Source organism: Phalangium opilio, unplaced genomic scaffold (genome assembly GCF_054372755.1).
Source record: "Phalangium opilio isolate 3A_F unplaced genomic scaffold, DU_Popi_V2 ptg000013l_1, whole genome shotgun sequence".
Lineage (NCBI taxonomy): Eukaryota > Metazoa > Arthropoda > Arachnida > Opiliones > Phalangiidae > Phalangium > Phalangium opilio.
In genome coordinates this window covers 8854034-8881267 of record NW_028324148.1, presented here as the reverse complement: position 1 = coordinate 8881267, position 27234 = coordinate 8854034, and the positions used below count along the sequence as shown (strand labels likewise).

Here is a 27234-nt window from a genome sequence, read left to right as displayed (position 1 = left end):
GTAGGGCTAAGCTACAGAGTTTTATTCTCTTTATGATGCGCATTGACTATCAGTGCGTCTAGCTACAATTTAGCTTTGGTATTATTTAACGTTAACACTCATGTTGGCAAACTAAGAATATTGTTGAGGTGAGACGAGACGATGGTGTTTACACTGCTAACCAGTTGTGAATGTAGCTATCAGAATATAGGGTAAACAGCTGAAGCGTAGACTTCATTTCCTGTTTTTTTTTACCATTAACTGATTTCTATGTGTCCAAGATTTATCCTTATTGGAAGTAAAATGTCGTCTGCTTTACTGTATATTCGCTATGCTTGGAATACTGCTTCAATATTTCGTAAATTTTTACTTCAAAAAAGAGAAATAATTCCATATCTATGTAAAAAACTTTGTAGTAGTAGACCTCTTGACTCGGAGAGGTAATATTTTGGTTTTCCCAACTTGTTTAATCCTTTATGAACGTTTAAATGTTTTTCCAATCTATAACTGCGGGAAAACGTCGTGCCGCAAACTTTACAAGTTAATTTGTTTTTCTCATGAGCTTCGCGTCTATGTCTATTAAACGTTTTCTTATAACTAAACTCGCGATTACAATCTGGACAGAAGAAATTCATGATGACGATCCAAACTTAAACTGTGAGTCGTTTTCTCTAGTAGGACGGTATTTATACATAATCAAGAATAAACGACGGGAGGGTCGAAACTACTTAAGAGTAAGTAGGTTGAACGTGTCCCGACATAAAATACCTAGCTCATCCTTTTTTACGACAAAAGAGCGTCCCCCGATCGTTACGTCATAAACCCCCCCCCTCCCCATAGGGGTGTCAGTTAATGGGTACCCTACGAGGTGCTTCCATAGGGTTCCACTCATAACATGGGGTTCCCGTAGGGCGCCGGTACCCCGTGGGGTTCCTCATAGGGTTCCACTCATAACATGGGGTTCTCATAGGGCGCCGGTACCCCGTGGGGTTCCTCATAGGGTTCCACTCATAACATGGGGTTCTCATAGGGCGCCGGTACCCCGTGGGGTTCCTCATAGGGTTCCACTCATAACATGGGGTTCCCATAGGGCGCCGGTACCCCGTGGGGTTCCCCATAGGGTTCCACTCATAACATGGGGTTCCCGTAGGGCGCCGGTACCCCGTGGGGTTCCCCATAGGGTTCCACTCATAACATGGGGTTCCCATAGGGCGCCGGTACCCCGTGGGGTTCCCCATAGGGTTCCACTCATAACATGGGGTTCCCGTAGGGCGCCGGTACCCCGTGGGGTTCCCCATAGGGTTCCACCGTAACATGGGGTTCCCATAGGGTTCTGCGGTGGAACCCTATGGGGTTTAACATGGGGAGACAGGTAGAACCCTATGGGGTTTAACATGGGGTGCGGTGTCCCAGGACCCCCTTTTTCTCACTACTCGCGTTATTGAATAGATGGCATTTGTCATGCTTACAAGTTTGAAAGGGTGGGTTCGCCCACTAGGGCTCTATGTATAAAGGTTGTTTTCAAATAAGAGTTTTGCTCACTAGAGCTTTATACGCATCATATGAGTTTTTGGTATGGCGAAATGTTTTTTTTATAAAAAGATAAAAAAGGTTAAAAGGGTATAAGAGGTCAGTGACGGGGTCAGGCTTATGCTAACTGTAGTGGGGCATTTCCAAGACTATTGAAAGCTGGTTTTACTATAACAACTAAAAAACCCAAAAACAGCCATAATTTCGAGGGATGCTATAATGGTGCGAAAATATTTCGTAACTATGAAAATATTTCGCTACATCATGTGTTTGTATGCGAGCATGGTACCAGCCCGCGTGCACTTCACGCTACTTAAAATTTAATTCTCAATGGAAAAGGGCAGGGATGACCCGCGGGTCAGGTCACGCACCTGTCCTACCATTCTCTTATTCTTGAAATCCTAAGAAATTCTAAATTCTCCGAATAACAATAACAGCCCCTCTTTTGAAAGTGCTTTCTATTGACCAAGCCCAGCTGCAGCCGCCGTATTCTGCAGGCTTAGCCTTCCGCGCCCACTTGGATTCTCGTCGCTCATTGGTCTATAGAGAACTGGATTCTGGCTTTTGATTGGCGGCTTAGGTTTCGAGGCGAAATTGGATTCTGGGCTGAGATTGGATGTTCATGCAAGCAAGGAAAGATAGTGGTTCAGTTCAGTTAACTTTTCAATTGACACTGAACGTACGGTGTAATGTCAGCATTTTGTGTCGGTTATCGTCAAAGGTCAGTGCAATAACCTTTAACCTCTATGTTTAGGTTCTTTACGCCATCTATTTCGTGAACCTTCAAATAGCAGACTATTTTCCCCAATTCCCACATGTTTAGGGTTAGTGTACTGTATCTCGGTAACATGACTCTGGAATGGAAGTTTATTCAAGTATTTAATGTGTAACGATAGTGTACTTTATGGTAGACGAAGTATAATTTTACATTTTAATAATATAACTTCACAATCTTTACTAAAATATTGCATTGTAACAGGGGTTAATTCTGGTCGTCAAAAACCTTGTAGCACAGGTGTTTTATCATTTAAAGGGGCGTGCGTAGCTGAACCATGCAAGGCTATCTAAGATATATTGTGCGCAATACACTGGTTAGGCTTTGGAGAGCCTATTTGTCTTTATGAAAGAGAGATTCCAATGCACAGAAATTGAAGACGTAACTGTTCTGATATACCATTCCAGTTCACGGGTTGAATGTATCATGTCACCAAGTAATAAGCTGAGAAAAACTAGCGTAAAAACGCTGCTGAAGGTTGAAGAAGCCTAAAACATTAGATTTTAGTTATAATTCCCGGTTTCATTTTGGCATTTGTAATTTCTGTTAGTCCTGGATGAGTACTAATTGTTGGTATCGAGTACCTCGATCGAATATCAATACAAGTACTTGTACCAATAATAAGTGATACATATCGTGAAGATTAGCAATTACATGATTGACATTCGACATATAAATGCTCGAACGAAAGGACACCATTCACCCTGTTTCGATAGTGTCGCACACTCTATGGTATAACCTTGAATGAAACGTATCTTATTGATTACGTTCAACTTATTTTGGCTTTTCAACTAACGATTTAACTGACGTTGTAGCTTCTCTAGTTTCACATACAAAGACGACACACTTCTATATTAGGCAAACTTACACTCTACTATCACTTAAATCTAAGATTTGCCTAAATGGTCAATTAGGCAAACGAAAAAGTCGAAACAGGAAGCTTCTTGTAATATGTCGGCTTGAATCAGTTTTATTCATACTTTCTACCAAAAATCTAATTTAAAATTATAATTATAATAAATTTATACAGAACGATATTTCAGAACATATAGCTTTATTTTGAACAGTTTATGAAGAAACGTTGTCGCTACTCTCATGACAAGAGAGCAAATTTTTCCCGTTGTCATATAATTGCTTATTTATAACATTTTACATCCAAATGTACCTTCAAACATTGTCTCTTATCTTTTACACAAGCAGGCTGATTTGAGGTGACATTAAGTAGCAGCAAATCCTGTATATAGATAGTTTACACAAATGGAGCATTAATGAAACTTACACCTGAAGGCCGGGCTGCATGGAGGACAAAAAGAGACGGGATTCTGTCCTCCTGGTGTAAATGGTATGATTCCTCCAGATGTGCAAATCCTGTATATTAAGATCAAACTTTTGTGAAGCCTTAAAACATTATTAAATTTTTGTAATATTTTCTAAATAAAGTGGTAAATACATGGTATTTGATGTTAATTATAACAATTTCAAGTTTGTATTATAGATTGAAGCGTGGACATCATCAATATTGACTGTAGTAGCCCATTCTTCAATTATACCACTGTTTTATTCCAAATCTTTAGCACAACAAAACTCATTCACATTTATATTGTTAGACACTTGCCGCTAAACTAGCCTCCGAGGATCACCCAACGCAGATTGCCACCTTCCTACACATTTTGGGTCCGTCCGGCCGACGAATCTACGACACTTTCGATATCACGCTACCAGAAGCCGAAGAACTCACCCTCAATCACGTTTACGCCGCATTCGATACCTACTACGAACCATATAAAAAACTCGTCGCCTTTCGTTATCTGTTTTTCACTACCCATCAAGGTTCCCATCAGCCTTTTGCGGAATTTTTGACCGACTTAAAAACTAAGGCCCGCAACTGCCAGTTCGGCAACCTGCGATCATCGCTCATATGTACACAAATAGTATGTGGACTTAAAAAGGAAACGACGCGGAAAGAACTATTGGCGAAGCGGAATTTAACACTCGACGTAGCAATCGCGACATGCCAGGCTGAGGAAGCAGCCACGCAACATGCATCGGCCATCAACGTACAAGCGGAAACACAGTCCACGACACCAGCCATACTAGACGCCATTCAACGCCGCTCCTGGCGGCCATCACCGTTCGTGCCAAGACCACCTCACCAACAAGGGAACCAGCCGCCGACCACACACTGGACACGACATCGTAATCTCTCAGCCAGGCCCAATCCGCCATACACGCGACCGCTCCGCCAAGAGTCCGGGCATAGAGGACCATCAAGCAGACGTAGCCAAAGCAACCGCTGTCCCAATTGCAGTACTTCACACCAACCGGACCGGTGCCCAGCACGAAATGCGGAATGCTTTCAATGCTCACGCCGTGGTCACTGGGCAACATGCTGCCGATCACGAAACGTCCATGAAACGACATACCAACCCGCCACGACCTGGAACGAACATCTAGCACCAAACACTGTCGATTATATGGAATCATATCCTCCCGTACCATACGACGATCGCAGCTTATACTATGAAGAAGAAGACGTATACACGCCAGTATGCAACGCCATCACGCTATATTGCCACAATACCAAAGCATCGCCAAGCGCAGGGGACGAATGGTTTGAGACGATATACTTTGCGAACTTTCCCGTGACCATGAAGCTAGACACGGGGTCACAGGTAAATATAATACATACCGGCATTTATGAGCAATTTCCCATCAAGCCACAAATACACAAACCGCCATTCATAGTGAGAGCCTACTCGGGGCATTTCATCGACGTGATAGGAGTCATATACGTCAGATGCGCCTCATTCCGGGGCCCTTCTGATCAATGCTTTTACGTAACCCCCCATCGGACAGTACCAATCTTGGGAGCCCGGGCAGCAGTGGAATTGGGATTGATTACACGACACTTGAAGCCACAACCGTTCCGCCGTCCAAGTATCAGTCAAACCACGGATCTACTCACGAGAAACCCACAAACAAGGCCGGAACCAACATACATACCACCAGCGATGCCCACACCGGAAGAAATCGATAGCATGACGCCCCAAGCAATAATCCACATGTATCGGGATGTGTTTGACAGAATTGGAAAGCTTCCGGGCAAGTATACAATACACCTCAAACGCAATGCGTCTCCGACCATCTGCGCACCACGACAGATACCACTGGCCCTCCGAGCAGCAGTTCAGAAAGAACTGAATAGACTACAAGAACTCGGAATCATCACCGCAGTCACAACACCAACAGAATGGGTAAATCCGATGGTCGTCGTGACAAAGCCCGAAGCAGACGCAAACGAACAAGGAGGCCCAACACGAAATAGCAGCGAGCCAAGGATACGAATATGCCTGGATCCCAGAAACCTCAACGCCGCCATCAAGAAGGAACCATACCCAACACCCACTGCACAAGAAATATTTGCAAATCTACATGGAGCCGAAATCTTCACTGTGTTTGACGCACAAAGCGCGTTTTGGCAAGTAGAATTGGACGAGCCAAGTTCGTACTTATGTACATTTGCCACTCCATTCGGGCGATTCCGATTCCTCCGCCTAGCATTAGGCATATGCACATCATCGTCGGTATTTCAGCGCACAATGCACTCAATTTATCCACCGTCAGAGTTCCCTAACACTCACATCTCCACGGATGACTTTCTCGTGGCCACAAAAAAGGACACACACAACAGAGCAATAGTTAAAGTGTTGGAGCGGGCCAGACAAACCGGTTTAACGTTCAGCTCTAAGAAGATGCAGTTGGCCACACAGAAGATAACATATCTGGGACTCGCAGTAACTCCCAGAGGACTAGAAATATCCCCATCAAAAATCCTCGCCATTCAAGCGATACCATCCCCGTCAGAAAGGACAGCACTGCAGCGTTTCCTCGGTATGGTCAATTTCGTAGCCAGATTCATCCCCCAACACTCAACGAAGGCAGCCCCCTTACGAGAACTGCTCAAGAAAGATGCCACCTTCCTATGGGATGCCAATGCGGAAGCGACCTTCAACCAACTTAAACAGCTCATTACAACATCGCCAGCACTAGCTTTCTTTGACCCAAAAGTACCATCCACAATATCAGTCGACAGCAGCCGCACCGGAGTTGGAGCAGTACTGCTGCAGGGCCAAACACCGGTGGAATATGCGTCAACATCATTCACAACCACCCAACAAAACTACGCACCGATAGAAAGGGAGCTATTAGGAATACTATACGCATGCGAGAGGTTCCAATACTATGTAATAGGCACCAATTTCACCGTGGAGACCGACCACCGCCCACTTGTAGCGATCGTACGGAAGCCTCTTCACCTCTTATCACCCCGGTTGCAAAGGCTAGTGCTGAAACTCTCCAGATTTAACTTAAGGGTGGTATACGTCCCTGGTTCTCACCTGTACATTGCAGACGCGCTCTCCCGAGCACCGCGGCCAGAAAAAGACATCGACACATCATATCTCGAGGGTCCGTACGCACAAGTCTACGCAACCACGGCTCTTCCCGGAGATAAAATTCGCCATTACCACCAGATAACGAGCAAAGATCCAACAGCTCAAGCCCTGTTGGCTTACACAAGGACCGGATGGCCCACAGCAATAACAAAACTAGCCACCCCGCTAAAACCCTTTTGGCCCATCCAGGACGAACTTCATGAGATGAACGGACTGATCTATAGAGGCGACCGCCTCTACGTTCCTGAGGCCTTACGGAAAGAGACGCCTCAACAGATACACACCGCCCACCAAGGAATCTCGGCATGCATCGCAAGAGCCAAGCAGCATGTCTATTGGCCACAAATGACATCAGAAATAACCAAATACGTCAAACAATGTACGATATGTCAGCGAAGGGCACGAGCCAACATGCCATTACCATTGAGACCGCACTCCATCCCAGATATACCATGGGAAATAATAGGATCCGACCTATTCCACATGGGGAGGAAAACGTTCATCATACTGGTCGACTACTTCTCAAAATATGTGGAAGCCAAGGAGCTACGTTCAACGAACGCAGAAGCAGTGACACAATTCATGAGCCCCCACTTTGCACGGCATGGAGCCCCACAAAAGATCATGTCGGATAATGGTCCTCCTTACAACTCAAGCATATTCCATCAGTTCCTGCAACAGTGGGGAATACAGCACGTTACATCCAGCCCCTATCACCCGCAATCAAACGGTCTAACAGAGCGCACGATCCAGACGATAAAGAACATGATGATAAAAACAGGCAAAGAAGGCAACGACTTACAACAAATCTTAATGGAATACCGCGCAACACCAATTGGGAACCTCCCGTCCCCAGCGGAAATGTTAATGGGACGCCAAATTCGGACACCACTCACAACATCTACGGAAGCACTTCGGCCAAACTTCCCGAGAGAGCAGATGCGGGACACTCTGCAACAGCGCCAGCAAACTATGATTAAATACCAGCGACCACACCGAAGCCCTAACCCGCCAATTTTAAACGTGGGCAGGAATGTATACCATTACATCGCACCAAGAACATGGGGCCAAGGTAGAATAGTCAACTTGGCAGCAGAACCCGACTCTTATTTCATCCAAACAGAAACTGGTAGAATCATACGGAGAACGAGACACCAATTAAGGCTGGTAGACCATCAAACAGGGGCAAACCCAACAAGGGGAACACCACAGGAAGAACGGACAAAGGCAGAACGGAAACAAAACACGTCACAAAACACGTCCGTAGCAATCACTTATCGACACAACGCACAACACGGAGCAGGGACAAGCAGAGCACAAGACATTCCAATACCTACATCTCCACTTCCGGAAGCAACACCACCATTCGGCCCAACTCCACAACCAAACAACTGTCGACAGACGAGACCGGAAGAACCAAGGCCAATACAACCATCACCATTCCCGGACACAACGCCGCCATTTGGCCGCGCTCCGCAACTAAACAAGTATCGACAAGCAAGACCACACCGGACGAAGAAACCCCCGCAACGTTACGGAATAGATTAAAATAAAAGAAATAATAATGTAGTCCGGTAAAGGAATGATGTTAGATAGAGATAATAACTAAAAAGTAAAATTGATAAAAAACACCTACAACATAAGAGTAGTTAAAAAAAATATATAGGGAAACATATATAAAGAAGGAACGGTGCGGCCTTAAGCCAGTCTTCTTATCTTGTACGCGCTGACATGACAACAAGTCAAATAAAGCTTGCTATTTTATCCTAGTTATAAGTCTCGCTATTTAATCCATAATCGCCAGCGATTCCACATAACAAATCGCTCTTCTTCTAATAGGCATCCGTATTTAGCAAAATTTTAACCGTATCGGTGTACTGTACCCAAGTCGCCTCTAACAATGATGAAGTGTAGTCTGCTACGTTCAGCATCAGAAACTAAAGCAAAGCACCGGTGAGTTAACCGGTTGATGACACTGAACGATTTACCCATCGAAAAACCGTATTTCAAATTTGGTGGACATCCGCAATTCAATTTCGTCTTGAAAGTCGAAACCTAAGCCGCCAATAAGAAGCCAGAATCCAGTTCCTTTACGGACCAATGAGCGACGAGAATCCAAGTGGGCGCGGAAGGCTAAGCCTGCAGAATACGGTAGCCGAAAGATTTTTAGCGAAAATGATTGGTGCGCCTGAAGTCGCCATAAAGTTATAAAAACCTGGCACTCACAAAAGAAGGCAGAGTTGCCTACTGGACCCTACGCTGGGGGTCAGCCTGACTGACTCTCGAAACTCCTGAAGTAAAACTTCGTCACGTACGGGTAATTTTACCCTTTCGGTAGTGTAGTGAAAGAACTTTAACTTTCTGACTCGCGACTTTAACTTGTCGAAATACTTAAACGTTCCGTTCGGAATACCGTGTGAACGTGCTGGGAAGGACTTAAACTTTTCGTCCGGGAAACCGTGTGAACGTGCCTTGGAAAATCCGTCCGATGTTCGAACATCGTGTGAACGCGCAAAAGAATTTATAATACGTCGCCGCGCTTACTAAAACACCGGGAAATTCACGTACGTCTCATCTCGCTGGCAAAGAACGCTACGCTCGTAACCGCGTACCCGCAACTAAGCCCGTCGCCGAACTACCCGGAATCATTTTTGGCGGCAAAAGGAATTCAAGCCCGTCACCGCACTATTGGCGGCAAGGTAATCCAAGTCCGTCGCCGCACTAACCCGAGCTACAGGAAGAAACGCGACGCCACTGCTGGACTCTAAGCCCGTCGCTCCATCCCCACGGCCAAAGACGCTAAAGCCCGTCGCCCTGGATCGGATCCGTGATCCGGAGAGACCCCGTGCCGAGAACCAAAGACGGACCACCGGTCGCAGCCCCCCCACAACGCCGCGGCTCACCAACGCAGTATCGTAGTTCTTTATTTTTTTTATTTATTGCATTTATAAGGGCCGTTAGTAACCCTTGACTAGGAAACATTGATTATTGAATAAACTTGCATACTATTGATTACTGTGAAAAAGCTGTTCTAATTATTGCTCGTAACAAAAAAAACATCATACCCCTAGACACCTAATTTTTGATAAACTAAAAACCATCCCCAAATAGTGAAAGGATAGGTTAAACCCGGGACGGCCATATCGAACTTAAATTAAAGTAACCGGATATAAAATTAAATTAACTTATTAAGTAATAACAAAAACGGATTTATGGGATAAGAACGTCGGAGTTAGCGAATTCACTCCCCATCCTCGCATACTTTATTGAGAAACTTCGTCTGCTTATATTTTGACTCCACCCACAAATTCTGTATATAGCTACTTCTAGAGATCGAATTTGTGGGTGGAGTCAAAATATAAGCAGACGAAGTTTCTCAATAAAGTATGCGAGGATGGTACTAGAGGCTAAAGCTATGATCCGACGTTCTTATCCCATAAATCCGTTTTTGGTAATAAGTATCCCACGTTACACCTTTTCAAATTTATATCGGGCGAATTTAACGCTATTATTTGAGGTTGAACGCAAACAGCGTACAGTAATCTTTCTACACTAACACATAAAATGATAATCTACAATTAAATTTCTATGTCTGAATAGGATATATAGAGGGCTAGTCTGTCCCACTGCAGTTCATAATGGGTCTTAATTTAGCAAGAAGCAGTAGTTTCCTTCCCCAAAAATGTCTATAGTAGAGCATGCGCTCTGAAAAAAACATGGTTAAAAAATCTTTCGTCAAAATGTTCCAAATTTTGCTTAAAAAAATAGATACGTTTCAAGAAAAATGTTTCTAAAACCAAAAACCGCATAATCCCAGTAGAACATCTTGAACTCTTGATCCAGAAAAGACATGCGTAGAGGGTGAAAATTTTTTATTTGAAATGGGAAGAATTTACACCTTTATGCAGACTTCAATCTTGAACAAGACATTCCTTGTCTCCAAAAATGATTAAACTAATCTTAAATCGTAGTTGCAGTTGGTTTAATGAAAATGATGACTCCTGGAACGTTACGAATTAGTTCAGAAAAATTAACCTAACTATAATGTGAATCTTATTTAATTATAATTTTAAAGCGTCTCAATAATAATTAGTAAAAATTTAAATAAACTAAATTGAAAATAATTAGTTAAGAAAATATTTAAATAATTAAGACCCGAAATGCAGATTGTTCCAAAAAGGATGGTAGAACCGTAGAAGCATTGAGTTTTATTTAAATTTTTGAGATTTGAGTCGAAAAGTTCTATGACATTTTTCCCCTAAGGGACACGGGTTTACAAGTTGTGAATGTATTGTTTAATGGATGACCCCTTTTATTAAATCGGCATTATATTTCAGTTTCTTACATAAATTTAAGTGGTCATCGGTAAAACTCGTAAACATTGTCACCTAGGCTAGGACAAAATCGATTGTCATAGAAGTATAGAATATTTTCCACTCAAAATTGATGTCCTATAGAACAATCCTACTGCACGTCCTATAATTACCCTCCCATTTTGGAAAACACCCCATACTTTAAAGACATTATTATTTAACTATAATGATTTAGACTCATTATTTTATTATTTGGTTGTTAGAGACTGATATAGTCGCAGAATATTTGGAGGGGCACCATTGTTTCCCCTCACGGTGTGACCCTAATTAGTTAATTATCAATTATTATTAAAATATAATTTTCTAGATTGTAATTTGGGCTTTCCCTCATTAACCCATAATAATTGTCCAACTCTTAAGGCCTTTTCACACGATACACCTTTTTACACAACTACATGGGTCAAAATATTGAGTCACCAAAAATTGGTCAGTGATCAAATTAAAATTTGGTGATACCAGGAATGCATGGAGGGGCTGGAATGGCTAAGGGGGCTCTCGTTGTACCCTTGATGGTGGAAACATAAGGCGAGTCCTTTTTTTTGTAGTGTTGCTCCTCCCCCTACGTCTGTTTAGCTGTCTACCGAAGGCGAATAATGTCATGACTCGTTAAAAAAGGCGTGGCAGAAGTGACCTTTTAGATTTTTTAAAGTTAAATGCGCTGATTCGCCCCCGTTCGCGTTCATATTCGATTCTCTCAGCCTAGGCAGAGGACCTAGGTAGAGGGTGGAGAATTATAGCAAACAAGTTTTTTTGGCAGCCAATGAATGAATGAATGAAAATAATTTAAGTGGTAAATACGATTTTTACGTCAGGCTATGACGTCACTAGCGTAAATTAAGCCACGCCAGTTGTTTCCAGGATCATTTCACGCCGACTACGATTTGACCTTAGCCATTCCAACCCCTCCATACATTCCTGGTGATACATTTTGTCCAATTTCTGTTCACACGTTGCAATCACTTAAACACAACTGAAAGAAGATCAATTATTCTTAACCTAGATAGTTCAAGGATTATACTGTGGACGTACGTTTTTTGTTTTTCACTTCTCCGAGTAACGATCAGGTCACGGAGACGTATTACACTAGACGTGTCTGTGCGTGTGTGTCTGTCTCTGTCAGTATATGACTGTCACTGCGCTCGCAGTTGGCGAAACGGAGTTTATGTGTTCGCAATATCCGGACCGCGTTCGCTGTAAACAATATCGACTTTGACTCCATTATCATCTTTAGGGTTAATATGTACGCGGCGATCGGCTAGGGCTACGCTAGAGTTCAAACATCAATAATAGTTATTTTGGTTTCCCAACTTGTTGGCTTCTACTACCATCGTTAGGATTAAGATGTACGCGGCGATCGGCTAGGGTTCACGCAATATACGACTACGCTCGGTACTCACTTGACAGGTCATTTTATTGCCTGGCCGAAATTGGTCAGAAGTGTGCAAATATGGCGTGTTAATTTAGGATTTGTGGGTCAAAAGTGTGTAAACTTGGTATGCCATTTTGGGATCTGTGCAAATTTGGTAAGTATCGTACAAACTTGGCATGCCATTTTGGAATCTGCCTACCTTTGGTTCAAACTTCTAACAGTGAAGATGGGTCCGGTAATTCAGTTTCCAAGAAAACCCACCCAGACATTTACCTTTCATCGCATTTTAGGGTAATGATGTCGTAACCAGTGATAATTTTGTTGGGTTCAGTAACGTACGTAATGCCGGTTTACCTTTCCATCTCTGTGAAATTTAGCTTTGTCCAAAAACAGTAAGTCTCTCAAAAATAATGGATCAGCTTCTATTAGTTCACGCATGGTAAGACTAAGGTCTTGCCGTCTTTGGTAATCCTCGTCCGTTAAGGGCTCGATGTAGGGGGTATGATAGGGCCGGTAGTGATGTTTTGTAAAATGACAAGAACTGAATGGCTCTACTATAAGTACGGGGATTGGCTTCAAAACCTGATACGATGTCAAATTCTCTATTCTCATTACAGACTATACGTTCACGATCTTGCACTACCGAAATCACGAAGGTTTTTCCAATGTCGTCGGTGTGGAAAGCGTTTGGCATAAAGCACCGCCGTTTGTTGAACGTTACCGCGACCTCAACCTAAAATAAACATCCTGTCCAATTTGTTAATTACGCCTGCTAAAAAGGCACAAATAGTGTTAAACAAGATGGCCCAAGTACCTTAATAGTAGCCACATCGTTATCTATTAAATTAGCACATAAATAAAAAGAAAAAAATTCGAAGACCCTAAAAACAAATCAGAAGTGTCCGACCCCACAGATAAAAATTCAAAAGTATCCGACCCCACAGATAGAGAGGTACCCTATCCCATCCCCGACACTTTAGAGATATACTAAAGGATGAAAACTCAGAAGATCTATCGAGTCTCTATGGTTCAGTGATCGCGTGTTTTACTGCTGCGCGCGCGACCCGGGTTCGAATCCCGGCTGCGACCAAGAAAAGTTTTAATTAAAATAAAATCTCTAACCGAGCTGAGTTCCACCTATGGGTGAGTTGCTGTACTATCGAGTTCCTTTTAAGCTAAAATCTGACGTTAACGAAAGCGAAAACTCCGGCCAAAACTACTACTACTGTTACTATTACTACTACGGCTCGGGTCAAACTAAGAGCCTCATCGTATACTACGATGTGGCTAAAAACCATAGCAATAATTGCAGGCCAATATTAAAACACCCCAACCTTAAACTTTGGACTAAATATTTCTTTGGAAAGAACTTTGAAGCTATAATAATTTTAAATTTGAATCTCCGACCAATCGTGTCACGACCTGCTTTTTGTTAATTAAATTCTCATTAACGTATATCGTTGAAGCTTTTCAGCCTCAACGTATACGAAAAATAAGACAAAATACTTGTCGAGGGATTTATTGGTTAAATTATGAACTGATTATGGATCGGTTAGAGTTTTCAGGTTAACAGAGTTCGTTTTGTCGTGTCAAGCATAGATGACCTTGAAGTGGGTTCTAACTTCTCTTGTTCTTTACTAAGACTCACGTCTGCATTGTACAAAGAAAAACAAGTATGTACAGTACAATGGGGTTAGGGTTTTTTTTATAAGAATCTCAGTTGTGACATCAGGAACTAAAGTCATCTTTCCCTTGTGTGGGAATTTCTTCATTCGGCCTCGTAGGGCTAGAAAATCGAAACTTCATTGAGTCTTTCGAGTATTGACATATCCGGATGTATTTGGAAAAGTTTAAGACTAGGTGATTTGTGGAACGTTCCTTTCTTATCAAACATGTTCTAAGTAGAAAAACGGTGATACTACTATTATGACCCAGCCCTTATGTGATATTGCTTAACTTCAATTTGAACTTAATTTACACTTGCTTTTTACCTCTCCGAGTGACGTATGTCACGGAGAGGTTCTAATTTCGACGTGTCTGTCTGTCTGTCTGTCTGTCTGTCTGTCTGTCTGTCTGTCTGTCTGTCTGTCTGTCCGTCTGTCTGTCCGTTGTTACACCCACGTGACCGCGTTCGCAGTTTGCAAATCGGAGCAAACGTGTATTCAATTTCCAGACCGCATTTACAGTCCCGGAAATTGTATTCCACTTACAGGTTATTACTCCATTGCCTATCTAACAACTCTGTTCATTTGTCCACCCCATGGACACCAGTCTGAACTTACTAGCTTCTAAACACCACCATCTTCTAGTCTTTCGCCCATTCCACATGGACACCAGTTTCTACTTACTGGCTTCTAAACACCACCACCTTCTCGTCTTTGTCCATTCCACATGGACACCAGTCTGTACACCTGGCTTCTAACACCACCATCTTCTGGTCTTTGTTTTTGTCCATCCCACATGGACACCAGTCTGTACACCTGGCTTCTAACACCACCATCTTCTGGTCTTTGTTTTTGTCCGTCCCACATGGACACCAGTCTGTACACCTGGCTTCTAACACCACCATCATCCTTAAGGTTAAGACATACGCGGCGATCGGCTAGGGTTACGAGAAACGTCTAGCCTTCCAATGGAGGGGTCTTCCTCCAAGGTTCACGCAATTGCGATGTTCTTATCTACAGCTGCGGTTCGAATCCTTTATATACTACCTATTTTAGTAAGGCGAAGCAACCGGCGTATGCTTCATTTCAAACGCCAATATTAGTCAAGTCTCTCAAGAATGTTTAATTGTTCTTTTTTAAAGCGATGTAACGTTCAATAAGGCGAATAACTAACGAAGAAAATATTAAATATTAATTATATTTATTTTAATATTTAAGATAATCTTGTTTCTCAATTCAAAATTAATACGGAAAGAGTTAAAAAGCAGTCTATGTTATTGTCTGTGTGTGTCCGTCCGTTATTACACTAGTGCCGCAGTGCGCTGCGTTAGAAGTTCGTTTTGCTTTGATGTGTAAAGAAATCCTACAGAACCATAATATTCCCTTTATCCTTAATATAAAGTGAATATGATGAAATATTTTTCGTAATTATGATGCATTTAGTGCTTTTGTAGCTTTAAAGCTCTGTTTCATTTTGATATTCCAAAGAGTTTTTTTAATATTATTATTTGAAATGGCTGTTTATATATTACTTAAGCTATACTATATCTGTATATAGAATAATCCTTGGTTTAGTAATTTCATGAATAAAGCTAAGATCTAGACTCCGGCGGTCATATCTAGTATTACTTGCAATAAGCTTAGTGAAATATAGAGTATATAATTGAGGCCTGAGGTGAAGTAAGCTTTGGGTTTTGATTTTCGTGTCTGAAATGAAGAGACATCAACGGTTCAGAGTGAGCCGAAAGTTAAATACACTCTTAATTAATCAGGTTAAGATTTTATAATAGAAGAAAAGATGATGGTGGCAATTAGATTAGTAGGGCTAAGCTACAGAGTTTTATTCTCTTTATGATGCGCATTGACTATCAGTGCGTCTAGCTACAATTTAGCTTTGGTATTATTTAACGTTAACACTCATGTTGGCAAACTAAGAATATTGTTGAGGTGAGACGAGACGATGGTGTTTACACTGCTAACCAGTTGTGAATGTAGCTATCAGAATATAGGGTAAACAGCTGAAGCGTAGACTTCATTTCCTGTTTTTTTTACCATTAACTGATTTCTATGTGTCCAAGATTTATCCTTATTGGAAGTAAAATGTCGTCTGCTTTACTGTATATTCGCTATGCTTGGAATACTGCTTCAATATTTCGTAAATTTTTACTTCAAAAAAGAGAAATAATTCCATATCTATGTAAAAAACTTTGTAGTAGTAGACCTCTTGACTCGGAGAGGTAATATTTTGGTTTTCCCAACTTGTTAATAAACTTAATTTCAACTAACGATATTTATATTAATTTAAAATTTTTGACCTTTTGTGGGTTTGAAAGATTGTCCTTTTTTCGTCAAGGATTGCGTGTAATGCACTATAAAGGACTGCCAAGTAAAACCTGTTTTTTTAAGATAATGTTTCCTTTTTCAGGAAATAAATTAGTTTTGGAGTTTAATGATATGGTATTTCACTGAATCGTAACCTACATTTGGAATGGTCGGAAATTACAATGCACTGTATAAAAGAACAATATCCTATATATTCGTTCAATATCTGGGGCTGTAGTCGTTACATTTTGTTCAGTTATCTTTTAATTTTCCTAGTCTTGGTCTACAAAGACAGTTTTAATTAATTTCTATTTGTCTTTGCTAAAAATAGCAATTTACTTTGAATAAGTTTCCTTAATGTCGTAGAAAGTCTTGAAACCCAACTACGCCTAAAAAGCTGAAGGAAAATATTCTTTCTCTAGGGAAATTATGCAAAAAGAAACATGTTGCAAACTCGATTATGGCATATTTCCGAAAGGTTTCCAACTATCCATTATCGATCAATTGACTAACACGTCTTTCCTAACTTCAGTATCACAAAAAGAAAACTAGGCCAATTTGTTTTCGCTTTTAGATATTTCATGCAGCCGCACCCATATGTACATTAAAGAATTTTCGTGTTAAAATATACATTACATTAAAATTTTAAATAAACAATAGCTGGTTCGCGTTCCTTGGCGTAAATCATTGAACTATAAAACTATAACGTATAAGTATGGGTTCGTTCATACAAGAGAACTGCTAAGCCATCTTCGTATAAAAGTTTCTAATCCAAAACGGAACTGAATGGTATGGAAGCATTGCTTATTGTGATTCTCTTATTTTTTCTTCAGTCGGATTACGTTTAGAGATAGGCTATGTTTTTAGGTTTCTAAAAAATTCGCCATAATAACGCTGTCTACTACTAGAAATGCATGTAACTGTCCCATTTTTATTGCTCGGCATTTTCTATCTTTTATCCAGAAATTGGTGGATAACCGATTATTTATAAGCAAATTTGTGGATTATAATACGATTTAACATGTAAGTTTTGTGGATAATTTTCGAGAATGGATAAAGATAAAATAACGTGGATAATGGACAGATAGATAATGCCAAGCTCTACCCATTTTTTAAAAAACTAAGCGCTCTTAGGAAATACCCTTTCGACCCATACTTGGGAGAGTATGATAAGCTTATGATAAAACCTTAAAGACTTTCGTGTGACTTTCTTTTTCAATATATACTTTAACTTGAAATAACTACATCTGAGCGAAATCCCATACGAAAATTATATCTCATTTAAGACAAGTCACTGCATCTAACCGGTTCTTCCTATAGTTGAACTATGCGCTTTTCTTGTGACATTTTAGCCGCTACTATTTTTGACAGTTCCCGACACTAGGAATGTTGGTTGCCACGAGAGTGGGCCTCTATTTCTAACTCTTTTTATGAAAATTATAATCTCTGTTCTCACTTTGTGGTTTATGCATATAATCCCATAATGGTGTATTCAAACTGGAGTTACGATCATTATCAAGATCAAAACCAACGAAGGCCTCGTAAGGTGCAAACTCTTCGAAGCAAACTAGATTTGAAATCGCGGCGCAGATTTTCAACACTTGATAAAACCAAAGTTGCATCCAGCAATAATGAAAAGAACTGTGCCTTCGGATTGCTTACCTTTGGGAATTTGAATAAGGTAACTTTTACTTTTCTTTTGTCTTAATGTTGTAATTATTTTGCTACTCTTGATAAACGGCATAGGCTGTTACTTTGGTTTTTATTTAATTTTGCAAAGTTAGATTTTAAGAGCTATTAGGTGAATATAAAAATAATATTTACAAAAATATTTCCTTTTATGTCCAAACATTTTAGGAATATAAACAGGGACACGAACTCTTAAATATAATACTTTTTTAAAATAGAAACATATTCCTTGCGTAGTTTTCTAAACCCAAGCTCTTCTTTCAGAATTATAAATAATTTGTTCAAATAATTTTTTTTCGAATTAATAATTAAGTTTGTGCAAATTGATTATTTTGTTCAAATGAATAATTATTTTGCGCAAATTAATAATTATTTTGGTCAAATTAGTAGTTATTTTGTTTAAATGAATAATTATTTTGTGCAAATTAATTCTTTTGTTCAAATGAATAATCATTTTGTGCAAATTATTTTTTTCAAATTAATAATTATTTTGGTCAAATGAATAGTTATTTTGTTCAAATAAATAATTTGTTCGAGTGATAATTACTATGTTCGAAGTAATAATTAAGTTGTTCCAATTAGGAATTACTTCTTTCAAATTAGTAATTATTTCATTCCAATTACTGATTATTTCGTTAAAAAATGAATTGATTTCGTTCCAATTAATAATTATTTCGTTAAAAATTAAAATAATTTATTTTGTTCAAGTTGAAAATTATTTCATTCCAATTAATAATTATTTCGTTCCAATAAATAATTATTTCGTTCCAATGAATAATTATTTCGTTAAAAATAAAAATAATTTATTTTAATCAAGTTAAAAATTATTTCGTTCCGATTAATAATTATTTCGTTCCGATTAATAATTATTTCGTTCCGATTAATAATTATTTCGTTCCAATTAATAATTATTTCGTTCCAATTAATAATTATTTTGCTCCAATAAATAATTATTTTGCTCCAATAAATAATTACTTCGATCCAATTGAAAATTATTTCGCTGAAATTGAAAAATATTTTTACATTAATAATTAATTTCATATCATTGCTTTCATATTAATTATACTTTAATTATATTAAAATTATTTTTATATTAATAGTTTTTTTATTTTAATAATTACTTTTTTATTTATATTTATATTTATAATATCTTTTATATTAATATATTTTACATTATCAAATGTTTTCATATTAATAATTATTTTATATTAAAATTCATTTTGTTTAATTATTTTATTCTTTATAGATTAGAAGGATTATTTATGTTGGGATATTCATGGTCTCCTTTGGATTTTTCACCTATTTTATTTACGACTTTTACGTACAATACAAGCAATACCCCATGGTTATTAACGTAGAAGTAATTTTTCCGACTGATATTACATTACCAGCTATTTCAGCCTGCTACAACCATCCGTAAGTCAAAGTTATCATAAAATATTCTACTGTGACTCAGGTGTTGAAATAGAACAATTAAAAAATTAAACATACTAAATTTTCATTAAGCAAGTGTCTTTAAAGGGAGTATAAAATTAATATTTTGGATGGATCACCTAATTACCAATAGGTAATAACCCACCATGATACCCCTCTACTTGCTTATTTTCCCAGGTTACAAATTGTCCTATGCTTCCCTATCATTTCAATCTCCTACATTAATACTTAAGGTGCTCATGTTAGTCTTAAACCTTAACAAAAAAAAAAATAGCAATCCGTAGCTATTAAAACTATAGGCCTACCTCATTTGAACCATCAATTCTCTTCTTAACGAAATCGATAACGTCTTTGCTATTACCACAAGGCAATAATGCAATTCGAAAGAAATACCTTGCCATGCTACATATGATGGTATTAAGTTCAATTTTCTCTACCCGGGCCAATATCATTAATTTAATTCTGTACGGTTGGGTTGCATTATTCAAAATTTTTTTTACAAATTTTCTACAAATTTTTCTTTCCCCGAGTCGATTGGGGATCTGTGCAAAATCTACTTGACAGCTTTGAGAATTAAGAGTCTATCGCGAAAGGATGGAGCTAGTTCCTAGTTGTAGTAGTGAGAATAACACCTATAAAGACATGTGATTTTGAAAACTAGAATTCCTGCTAAGTACATTTCTCTACAACTCTTTTAATTTTTGTTACCTTATTTTAGCCTTATGAAAAGCAAGGCGTGCGCACTCGAAAAATATGTTGAGCAATGTAGGAAGAATGAAACTTTGGTAATTAAATTTGAACTTTTAAGAAACAGTTTGCTTGACAATCCTGCAGTCGCATTCAAATATTAAACGTAAATTATATAATAATGGCTGAAGGGTAAAAAGGAATTGAAATTATTTATTTATAAACATATAGGCCCACTAAGATGTTTTGAGATGTTTAAATTTGCAAATAACTGAACCTTAAGCCAATTTTCGTAGTAAGGTAAATTAACGTAAAACGTCAGTGATAGGTCAGGTATTTCGTATGATATACCAAACCATGCTTCATCATCATGGGCCAGGTGTGATGAAGTAGGCTTTGGTAAACACCTTAAAATGGTCAGGGATATTGGCAAATTTGGTCAGGAATAAGCTGGAAAAGTCAGGGATTTTCAATATAAAAATTTCGTCTGAACCCTGTACCAAGAAACTAATACAATATAATAATATTTCAGGACTTAGTAGACACCGTTAGAAACTCTTCAACCAAAGAATTCGAAGATATGAGACAAACTCCTAAGAGTCTCTTCAAGTTTTTCAATGTTACAGGCTTTGGTGGTTTCGTCGAAAACGATATACATCTGTAAGAAGTTTTGTTTTTGAATTATTCCCATATTTCAAAATATTGAATTTGATTTAATGTTTTTAGAAACAGTTCATGGTCTCACCGCGGCCTTCATTCATGTTTCACAGCCAACGAACAATGGCAGAAATCACCATTAAGAAGGGCGTCAGGCATAAAGCAATTATGTAAGTTCTAGCCCTTACGCAAATCGTTCTGTTACAAATTGGACACCAAACCTTGATACACGGCCGGTTAATGAACACGTTGAGATAAATTATATTTTCACTATTTAAAAAGTATCAATCAATTTGATAAAATGTTCTCAAAACGCTGATAGGTTAGAGTTTAAAAATACCCATTACTTCCATCTTGAAATGCCTCTTATCATTTCTGTTGTTACCTCCAAACTCTTAACCTTCTTGTAGTGCCTTTGAAAGAGCGAGTTATATTGAGATGAAATCTCTATACATAGCTACCTAGAATTTAGGTAGCTCTATACAGTTATCAATGTACACCCACCCATACTTGACCCACATGAACGACAATGAAGTCCTCCCAGAATCCTCAGCGTTTCGTTAGGGTCGTGACTGTCAAGATCCCGTTGTATTCAACATATAAGTTGTTCGCACACAAGAAATCAGAAACGTGACAGCACTTTGTCACGCCCCTACCTGAAGGCAAGGAAATCTGGGAGATGCTAATTACTGCCCATGAAATACCATTATTGCTACTACAAGGTAGTATATACTGTCCTGCTGAAAAGCCCAAAGTGAATAATACAACAAGTGCTAACATCTAAATTGAAAAAAATATTATGCCTTTTTGAATTTTGAAATTTCGTGCGGGTTAACGATTCATAATGTCACGTGCTATGTATATACATAAATATTGCCTGAACCAATTTTTTTGAAATCAAGTTCATGGAGAAATAACATGATCTCGTACGTTTTTTTAAAGTAGACTACTACTTTCAAATGATTATGAACCCGAACGAAACTTTGGGTAAAGTTCGAACTCGGCAAGGAATAGTTTACATCCACAGTCCTTTCGCTATACCGTTCGAAACAGAAGCAAAGGTCCGAGTAAATCCTGGATATTTTTACGAAGTTACTGCTTCACAAGTAATCATTTTTACAAGAATATTTCAATTTATACTAACTTTTATAAATAAGAGATTCGGTCCCATTTAAGACAAGAATTCTTCTCTTGGAGCCTCCTTACAAAACAGCTTGCAGAAACTACTCGAGAGCTTGGGAAATGAGCAACAGGACCATTCCTTACATTGGACGATACGTGAGTTATTAAATCCAAAATTTGTACGGGTATATTCGTTTATATTATTACTAAGCTACCTGGGTGAAATTTAAGGGACTTGAAATAGGAGAAGACTTCCTTAAACTTAACTCTAAATAATCTTTAGACTCACCCTTTAAAAATATCTGCAGGATGTTGGTTTTTAAAACATAACTGTTTTGCAACTTTAATTTCAATAAAATAAAGCTTGATTAGTTTTTAATTATAAAGCTACAATGTCACGGATATATAATAGAGCAGTATTAAGACACCAAGAGAAATTCAATAAATATCAATAATGTAGCTTAATTACTGCAATTCTGTAACGATTTGTACCTTTGCGTGACGAACAAACATACAAGCCCAAGTAAACCACATGTAAATAATATGCTTTTTTGTGCGTTTGAAGAAATTCTCTAGTGGCACTTAAATCCCTACTTCTACTTTGATATCATCTTCATATAATAAAATATGTTATTAAGGAAATAGGAAGGGTTGCATGTTCTGTTAATATTCACCCTTGAAGGTTATGTTTTATTATTTTAGAACTGTCTCGTGGATTGTCGAATTAAATTGTTAATGAAGCAATGTGGCTGCGTACCAGCTAGAGTACATATAGTCACTAAGGGGGTCAAGAAATGTGTGGGAAGCTTCGGTAAGACAATTACACTACTGTACCGAGCATCATGTAGAAAGTTGGCACTTTCTGAAAAGCAAGGACTAATATCGAAAGATACATGAAAAAACTTCTAATGTTAATCTTTGGAACACTTTAAAATTATCGAGTTTTGCTAGTGACTAATTTATAAACCATTTACTCATCAACTATTCTCTATTCAATATAATTTTCCTTATTCTGTTTCCAATATTAATCTTGATAAAAATGAGTGCCATCTTTCTTAATGTAAGGTTCATGTCAAATTATTATTAAAATATATTGTGTCAACAGCTCACTGCTACAATGAAACCTTCGAGAAGAATTTGACTGTATGTGAAAACCTGTGTCCAAATCGTTGCGAGTATGTTCGTAATTTCAGTAATTTCGAGCTTCAGAATTTCAGATGAACAAAGGCCACTGGAAATTGATTCCTTAGATTACGGGCCAGCTCAACATTAAGAAAGGGTTACAGTATGCTATAGTTTCAAAAGTTTCAACTGGTGCTGTGCTAAGCCAAGAGCAATTTTTGATTTACAAACAGTCTTAGAGAACCGTAGTAAATACCGTGGTGGTTTCGGCCGACAGCGCGAGCTTTTATTGTCGTGGTTAGCTATGTCGTTCTTACCTGATGAGGGAATCAGAATAGTCAGGAAAAGTAGTTTCTGAAAATTTGGTAATGTTAATTTGAACCGTCATCACCATCAACCGATCGACGAAAAATATGGCAATATATCATTGGGTTCTCTTTTTAAGGAATTTCTAAAAGCTTATTAAAAATATTTTTCTGATTTAACTGAAATGAAATACGTAGTTTGTGGCTGGTTTGAAAAAATGAAACAAAACCTTATTATAAAACGAAATAATTCTCCGTGACCTTGTGAAAAACTATTGCCCTGTTCTAATCACTTTTCTCACGGTTATATAGCTTAGATGTTTACGATATCAAATCCAACCGGTTCAAACTAACTGATGTTACTGAAATGGTATAAATATCTTAACACAGACATACCTATACAAAATAATGACGATTATTTTTTTCAGTTTCAATGTCAAGATAAAGATTGGTAAGAACAATCGTTATAGTGTTTCTTAACAAGTTTTAAAACTCATTTTTAATTAATAAAGTGAGCAGAACACCGCAGTTGTTCACCTTTATGTTGAAACCTTTCGGCAGCTGGTCTACAATCATTCGCCAAAGCTACAAGTATGTATGATTTTAAGCATTGCTTTAAGGTTTCGTTAAAGCCATCTTTATAGTATGAGGAATACAAATTGAGTTGCATATGGAGCTTTATTATTCAATTGATTTATACTCTCGCAGTGTTGCTAGCAGCCAATAGAATCCTAATCCTAACGTACTAAAATGCTTTACACTATGCGAATTTCCAAGTTATTAGCTCAGGAAGGAAATTCAAGAGAAACGGCCAAATTAAGGTGGTTATTACGCTTAATTTGATGTATTACTTCGTCTGGGGCAAATGCAGGGGAATATAGCCAACTTTTTGGCTACTTTTTAAGATTAAGTAAAATAATGTGATAATGTAGAAAAACCTGTAACCTGTAGTAGAGGGTGAAAAGATTTCGAATTATCAATATCGGGAAAAAGAGGGGAATCGTTACTTCGCGATCCCATGATACGAGAATCCTTGTACGCATCACTCATATCCGAGTTCAATCCCCGGGTCTCTCCCCCTTAGTTCCATCCAAATGCCCTGTTGTGGACTCTTATAGTAAACTAGCTGTTACCCGCGGCGTCGCTCGCTTGTAATAAGAACTTACATCAAAAGGTTATAAAGAATTGGTATATTTTTCTGATCACTAATATTTTTGAAGCGCCCCAGAAGCGAAAGCACTCGGCGTTGCCCGTCAGCCCCTAGGGATGCATTTTTTATTACTTTTCACGCGGAAATTATTCCATAAAGAAGGGTTTTTAAGTTTTTGGCCGTCATTTAAAAAGATGGCAACAAATCGAACCCAAAAGATGACTCAGCCCGTTCCTAGGTTAAAGCAAACCAGTCTCCTAAATATTTGCGAAATCGGTTACAACGCGCAAACTTTGTTGCATAGAGAAGATTTTTTACATTTCTGGGCGTCATTTTTTAAGATGGCAGCGGATTTGAAAAATCTTTCTTAGAACGCGCCTTCTACTTATGAGTAACGTTCCTGCAAATTTTCAGCTTTCTAGGACAAGCGGTTTGGGCTGGGCGTTGATTATCAGTCAGTCTGTCAGTCATTCAGTCAATTAGTCAGTCAGGACTTTGATTTATACAGATATAGATAACACCTTTTGAGTTTCTTACAGTGGCAATTGGGGTGTGGCATTAGACTTCATCCTTTTTCGACCTTTGAATAATCTTAAAAATAATTTAAGTTAGATTAATGCCATATTACATTAACATTTATTCAAATTGCTCTTTACATTTAATATAATAGTTCGTTATACGAGTTTTAAGTGAAATTAAAATGTGAAAACATTTTTCTAATATAACTTGGTAAAATGTATATGGTCAGTGCATTTCACGAATAATAATTGAGAATTAATATTAAATTATTTTGACTTTTTGTTTAGACTATGGAGATACTAGGTTTCGTTGGAGGTTACATGGGCATATTTCTTGGAATGTCTATACCAGCGATTTACCAATTCTTCGATTATTATGCATTTCTCAGCTTTTATCGTTGCCAAAACAAGCAATCAGAATTTAAACAAATGTCTTAACTGATAAGTGCGGACGGTTAAAGAATAATTGATCAAGAAATGGAGTTCATTTCTAGAGCTCGGCATTTTCTATCCATTATCCAAAAAATGGTGGATAACCGATTATTAATAAATAAATTTGTGTTTATAATACGATTTTAACTTGTAAATTCTATGGGTAATTTCCAAGTATGGATAAAGATAAAATAACGAGGATAATGGATAGATAATACCGAGCTCTATTTATTTCTGATTTAGTTTGAATTTCAAGTTTATCACGCGCAATTTGACTGAGAGGACTCGATATTGTTTTACCAAAAAATTATTTATCGGAGGAAAGAGGTCTTATGTTAAAAAAGTCCATGAACTACCTTTATCCCTAAAACCATTTTTCAAGGGAAACCATTTTGAAGTGATTTTAAACATTTTCAAAGTCAAAACAAACTCTTTATAATAGTTACCTAACGTCATAAACTGATGGAAAATAGAACTTTTTCTAAGGACTGTATTTGAATCTTCACACAAATGGCCCTATAAGTGCTGTAAACCTCATTCTTGTTTTGAGGTGGTTTTAAATTCATACGTAACAGTTTTATATGTATTTCTGTGTTTCAGAACATTGTATTTACACATTAAAATGCTATTCCGTGTTGCAAAACTTGTATATGAAATCGATATAAATAGAAACTTTGACAATTCCATTTAAATATTTTAAATTAAATGCTATATTTTAATTATAAATCACGAGACAATTTCAATTTGTTACCTTTCTTAGTGAACCATCTATTCCATTAGAGGTTAATACTGAACAGGACTGCTTGTTGTTCGTCAAGCATGCAATTTACAAACCGAAACAAACTCTTTTGCGCTTTCGTGACATTAAAACCATAATGATTTCATTGTGTCATCCCCGCCACGTAACTGTAAGTACCGTACCAGATGGTGACTGGTAAAGCTCGGCATTGTCTATCCATTATTCACAAATTGGTGGATAACCGATTATTTATAAACAAAGTTGTGGATTATAATACGATTTAACATGTAAGTATTGTAGACAATTTTCGAGTATGGATAAAGATAAAATCACGTGGATAATGTATAGATAATGCAGAGCTCTAGTGACTGGAGAATAGTTCTCCATATCCTGCTCATCCGCCTAGTCTTGAGGCTCGTTTACAAAGGCGCGAGAAGTATTAGCTGAAGCGGTCTTCCCGCGCCACAGCTTCTGTGTCGACCAATTAAAACCTTACACTCTCACCTCTATTCCTGTTGTTTCTTTCAAAAACGAGCTGAGAGGTGGAGTTCATATGTGCGTAAAATTGCCGAGACGAAACCAACAAGATGGAGTGTACTGTCTATTGTCTCATTGAGGACTTAAAAGCTTACATTTTTTTAACGACATGGCACGACTCTCTAAAAGCACCTCATTCAAAAGTTAAAACTATGTGTTTGTTTACGATACTATTGTTTGTATTAATGACGTGTAACTTTGCGATAGTCAAACTAGAGAAGGAAAATCTGCCACAGCAGGTCAGAAGCTCACTCCGAAATTTTGCTCTACCTACTCAAAGTCTCAGTTCTCGCGTGTATGTAAACACCCAGACGAGGAAACAAAAAACCAAGCAAATTCATCTCTTCGCTTTTAGCGTCAACTTTTGAGATTTCTC

General features: G+C 38.3%; 1 protein-coding gene and 1 long non-coding RNA gene across 5 annotated transcripts; one reads left to right on the top strand and one right to left on the bottom strand.

Moving 5' to 3' along the window:
• Positions 1–3319: 3319 nt before the first annotated feature.
• Positions 3320–3846, bottom strand: LOC149708835 (uncharacterized). Its single transcript, XR_016380019.1, has 2 exons — positions 3735–3846; positions 3320–3652 (listed from the first exon to the last, which is right to left on the bottom strand). It is a non-coding gene; the product is annotated as an uncharacterized LOC149708835 (long non-coding RNA).
• Positions 3847–17793: 13947 nt separating this feature from the next.
• On the top strand, positions 17794–26372 carry LOC149708834 (acid-sensing ion channel 2-like). Of its 4 annotated transcripts, XR_016380014.1 has the most exons (14): positions 17794–18147; positions 19402–19571; positions 20308–20374; positions 20809–20936; positions 21003–21103; positions 21876–22039; positions 22110–22211; positions 22758–22866; positions 23161–23230; positions 23795–23852; positions 23911–23933; positions 23995–24073; positions 25439–25732; positions 25826–26372. XR_016380014.1 is itself a non-coding variant. In XM_089862980.1 (13 exons), exons 1-13 carry the CDS (start codon positions 17950–17952, stop codon positions 25586–25588), a joined length of 1416 nt encoding a protein of 471 aa, XP_089719106.1. In that variant the 5' UTR covers positions 17794–17949; the 3' UTR covers positions 25589–26372. The 4 variants fall into 4 exon arrangements, 3 of the variants coding, with proteins under 3 accessions (XP_089719106.1, XP_089719094.1, XP_089719114.1); XM_089862980.1 differs by having other exon boundaries at positions 21879–22039; positions 25439–26372; XM_089862968.1 differs by having other exon boundaries at positions 25439–26372.
• The last annotated feature ends 862 nt before the right edge of the window (positions 26373–27234 follow it).